Below are 4,604 nucleotides of genomic sequence, written 5' to 3' on the forward strand. Positions count from 1 at the left end.
AAGGAAGTTACTTCTTCAACATATGCTACTTCAGAAGCAACACGTTTGTTACTATCTGGATCTGGAGCAGAAACAACAGAAGCACCTGCTGAAACAACAGAAGTTCTGGCTGAAACAACAGAAGTACCGGCTCAAACAGCAGAAGTACTGGCTGAAACAACAGAAGTACCGGCTGAAACCACAAAAGTACCAGCTAAAACAACAGAAGTACCAGCTCAAACAACTGAAGGATCAGCTGAAACAGCAGAAGTACCAGCTCTAGCAACAGAAGTACCAGTTGAATCAACAGAAGTACCAGCTCAAACAACAGAAGTACCAGCTGAAACAACAAAAGTACCAGATGAATCAACTGAAGGATCAGCTCAAACAACTAAAGTACCAGCTGAAATAACTGAAGGATCAGCTCAAACAACTGAAGTACCAGCTCAAACAACAGAAGTACCAGATAAAACAATAGAAGTACCAGATGAAACAACAGAAGTACCAGATGAAACGACAGAAGGATCAGCTGAAACAATTAAAGTACTAGCTGAAACAACAGAAGTACCAGCTGAAATAACTGAAGGATCAGCTCAAACAACTGAAGTACCAGCTCAAACAACAGAAGTACCAGATAAAACAATAGAAGTACCAGATGAAACAACAGAAGTACCAGACCGAAACGACAGAAGGATCAGCTGAAACAATTAAAGTACTAGCTGAAACAACAGAAGTACCAGCTGAAACAACAGAAGTACCAACAGAAAAGACAGAAATACCAGCTGAAACATCTGAAGGATCAGCTGATACAACAGAAGTACCAACCGAAACGACAGAAATACCAACTGAAACAACAGAAGTACCAACCGAAACGATAGAAATACCAGCTGAAACAACTAAAGTACTAGCTGAAACAACAGAAGTGTCAACAAAAATATCAGAATCAGATCTTTATGCGATTTCAGGATCCGGTTTAGAAACTGTAACGTCAGCTTCAACCTTCAAGGAAGTTACTTCTTCAACACATGCTATTTCAGAAGCATCACTTTTGTTACTATCTGGTTCTGGAGCAGAAACAACAGAACTACCAGCTGAAATAACGGAAGTATTAGTTGAAACAACAAAATTACCAGCTGAAACAACTGAAGTACCAGATGAAATAACGGAAGTATTAGTTGAAACAACAAAATTACCAGCTGAAACAACTGAAGTACCAGATGAAACAACTAAAGTACTAGCTGAAATAACAGAAGTTCTTGTTGCGAGTGTCACAACTGTTTTATCCACATTAGATGTGAAGTTATCTGATCTGGTAATTCTTCTAAATCAAACTATGGCTCAAGAAGATGAAAGTACAACAGAAGTTCCTTCTCCTGTTTCCACTGCCACACAAACAACAAAGGGACTAACATCTTTAGCACAAGAAACAACTGGTTTTACATCAACAGTTGCTGTTTCAAAAGACTCATCAGACATTTTTGGAATTTCAGGATCTGGTTTAGAGACTGCAACGCCAGCTTCCACCTCCAAGGAAGTTACTTCTTCAACATATGCTACTTCAGAAGCAACACGTTTGTTACTATCTGGATCTGGAGCAGAAACAACAGAAGCACCTGCTGAAACAACAAAAGTTCTGGCTGAAACAACAGAAGTACCGGCTAAAACCACAAAAGTACCAGCTGAAACAACAGAAATACTAGATGAAACAACAGAAGTACCAGCTGAAACAACAAAAGTACCAGCTGAAACAACAGAAATACCATTCGAAACAACAGAAGTGCCATCTAAAACCATTGAAATACCACCAAAAACAGCAACACTTTCAGTTGATACAACTGAAGTACCAGCTGAAACAATTAAAGTACCAGTTCAAACAGCAGCAGCACCAGCTGAAACAACAGAGTCATCAGACCTTTTTGGAATTTCTGGATCTGGTTTAGAATCTACAACGACCAGCTTCAACCTCCAAGGAAGTACCAGCTGAAACCGATAGAACTACCATCTGAAATAACTAAATTACCAGCAGAAACAACTAAAGTACGAGCTGAAACAACAAAAGTACCAGCTGAAACAACTGAAGTACTAGCTCAAACAACAAAAGTACCAGCTGAAACAACAGAAGTACCAACTGAAACGACAGAAATACCAGCTGAAACAACTAAAGTACCAACTGGAACAACTGATGTACCAGCTAAAACAACAGAAGAACCATCTGAAACAACAGAAATACCAGCTGAAACAACTGAAGTACCAACTGAAACAACAGAAGTACCAGCTGAAACAACAGAAGTACCAGCTGAAACAACAGAAGTACCAACTGAAACGACAGAAATACCAGCTGAAACAACTAAAGTACCAGCTGAAACGACAGAAGTATCCGTTGAAACAACAGACTTACCATTTGGAAATCACAGAAGCCTCAGCTATAACAACAGAAGTGTCAACTAAAACATCAGAATCATCAGATTTTTATGCGATTTCAGGATCTGGTTTAGACACTGTAACACCGGCTTCAACATACAAGGAAGTTACTTCTTCAACATATGCTACTTCAGAAGCCTCACTTTTGTTACTATCTGGATCTGGAACAGAAACAACCGAAGTACCAGCTGAAACCACAGATCTACCATCTGAAACAACAGAAGTACTGTCTCAACCAACTGAAGTACCAGCTGAAACAACAGAAGTACTAACTGAAACGACAGAAATACCAGCTGAAACAACAGAAGTACCAACTGAAACAACTGAAGTACCAGCTGAAACAACAGAAGAACCAGCTGAAACAACAGATGTACCAGCTGAAACAACAGAAGTACCAGCTGAAACAACAGAAGTACCAACTGAAACGACAGAAATACCAGCTGAAACAACAGAAGTACCAACTGAAACAACTGATGTACCAGCTGAAACAACAGAAGTACCAGCTGAAACAACAGAAGTACTAGCTGAAACAACAGAAGTACCAACTGAAACGACAGAAGTATTATTTGAAACAACAGACTTACCATTGGAAATCACAGAAGCCTCAGCTATAACAACAGAAATGTCAACTGAAACATCAGAATCATCAGATCTTTATGCAATTTCAGGATCTGGTTTAGAAACTGTAACACCATCTTCAACATTCAAGGAAGTTACTTCTTCAACATATGCTACTTCAGAAGCATCACTTTTGTTACTATCTGGATCTGGAGCAGAAACAACTGAAGTACCCGCAGAAACCACAGAACTACCATCTGAAATAACTAAAGTACCAGCTGAAACAACAGAAGTACTAGCTCAAACAACAGAAGTATCTGGCTGAAACAACAGAAGTACCAGCTGAAACAACAGAAGCACCAGCTGAAACAACTAAAGTACCAGCTGAAACAGCTGAAGTACCAATCAAACCAACTGAAATAACATTAGAGTTAACGGAAATATCAGTTGAAACAACGAAAGTTCTTGTTGCAAGTGCCACAACTGCTTTACCCACATTAGATGTGAAGTTATCTGATCTGGTAATTCTTTTAAATCAAACTATGGATCGAGAAGATGAAAGTTCAACGGAAGTTCTTTCTCCTGTTTCCACTGCCACACAAACGACAAAGACGTTACCGACTTTAGCACCAGAAACAACTGGTTTTACATCAACAGTTGCTGTCTCAGCAGAATCATCAGACCATTTTGGAATTTCGGGTTCTGGACCAGACACTTTAGAAGGCAGCTCCGGTGGCTTAGTATCAACCACTTTAATTATGGCACCAGAAACAACAGAAGTACCAGCTGAAACAACTGAAACACCAGTTGAAACAACAGAAGTAAGAATCAAAACAACAGAAACAACAGCTGAAACAACAGGTGTACCAGCTGAAACAACAGAAGTGTCAGCTGAAACAACAGAGTTATCAGACCTTTATGTAACTGTAAGTTCAGCTTCAACCTCCAAGGAAGTTACTTCTTCAACATATGCTACTTTAGAAGCAACACGTTTGTTACTACCAGGATCTGGAGAAGAATCAGCAGAAGTACCACCTGAAACAACTGATGTACCAGCTGAAACAAAAGAAGCACCAGGTGAAACGACTGATGTACCAGCTGAAACAACAGAACTACCAGCTGAAACAACAGAAGTACCGGCTGAAACAACAGAAGTACCGGCTGAAACAACTGAAGTACAAGCTGAAACAACAGAAGTATCGGCTAAAACAACAGAAGTACCAGCTGAAACAACAGAAGCACCAGCTGAAACAACCGAAGCACCAGCTGAAACAACAGAAGCACCAACTGAAACAACAGAAGTACCGGCTGAAACAACTGAAGTACACGCTGAAACAACAGAAGTATCGGCTAAAACAACAGAAGTACCAGCTGAAACAACAGAAGCACCAGCTGAAACAACCGAAGTACCAGCTGAAACAACAGAAGCACCAACTGAAACAACAGAAATACCAACTGGAACAACTGAAGTACCCGCTGAAACAACTGAAGTACCAGCTCAATCAACAGAAGTACCAGCTAAAACAACAGAAGTACCAGCTGAAACAACAAAAGTACCAGATGAATCAACTGAAGGATCAGCTGAAACCACTAAAGTACTAACTAAAACAACAGACGTACCAGCTGATACAACAGAAGTACCAACA

General features: G+C 39.9%; 2 protein-coding genes and 2 long non-coding RNA genes across 5 annotated transcripts in view; 2 read left to right on the plus strand and 2 right to left on the minus strand.

Moving 5' to 3' along the window:
* The window catches only part of LOC100183424 (spectrin alpha chain, non-erythrocytic 1), a 50,931-nt gene that overhangs the window by 5,710 nt on the left and 40,617 nt on the right, over positions 1–4,604 (plus strand). The gene's annotated exons all lie outside the window — the stretch shown is intronic.
* LOC113475172 lies at positions 158–902 on the minus strand. The gene is made up of 2 exons (XR_003396914.1): positions 864–902; positions 158–256 (listed from the first exon to the last, which is right to left on the minus strand). It is a non-coding gene; the product is annotated as an uncharacterized LOC113475172 (long non-coding RNA).
* LOC113475169 (zonadhesin-like) overlaps positions 414–4,604 on the plus strand; it is a 10,895-nt gene continuing 6,704 nt past the window's right edge. Inside the window, exons 1-3 of one of the 2 annotated variants that reach the window (XM_026838956.1) lie at positions 414–1,728; positions 1,989–2,100; positions 3,420–4,035. In XM_026838956.1, coding sequence (XP_026694757.1) covers positions 635–1,728; positions 1,989–2,100; positions 3,420–4,035 — 1,822 coding nt within the window. In that variant the 5' untranslated portion in view covers positions 414–634. The remainder of the gene's footprint in view (positions 1,729–1,988; positions 2,101–3,419; positions 4,036–4,604) is intronic. The other variant, XM_026838957.1, reaches the window with a different exon arrangement.
* Positions 3,069–4,066, minus strand: LOC113475170. The gene is made up of 3 exons (XR_003396913.1): positions 3,994–4,066; positions 3,724–3,849; positions 3,069–3,342 (listed from the first exon to the last, which is right to left on the minus strand). It is a non-coding gene; the product is annotated as an uncharacterized LOC113475170 (long non-coding RNA).

The sequence above is a fragment of the Ciona intestinalis genome, unplaced genomic scaffold (assembly GCF_000224145.3).
Source record: "Ciona intestinalis unplaced genomic scaffold, KH HT000133.1, whole genome shotgun sequence".
NCBI classification, from domain to species: Eukaryota; Metazoa; Chordata; class Ascidiacea; order Phlebobranchia; family Cionidae; genus Ciona; species Ciona intestinalis.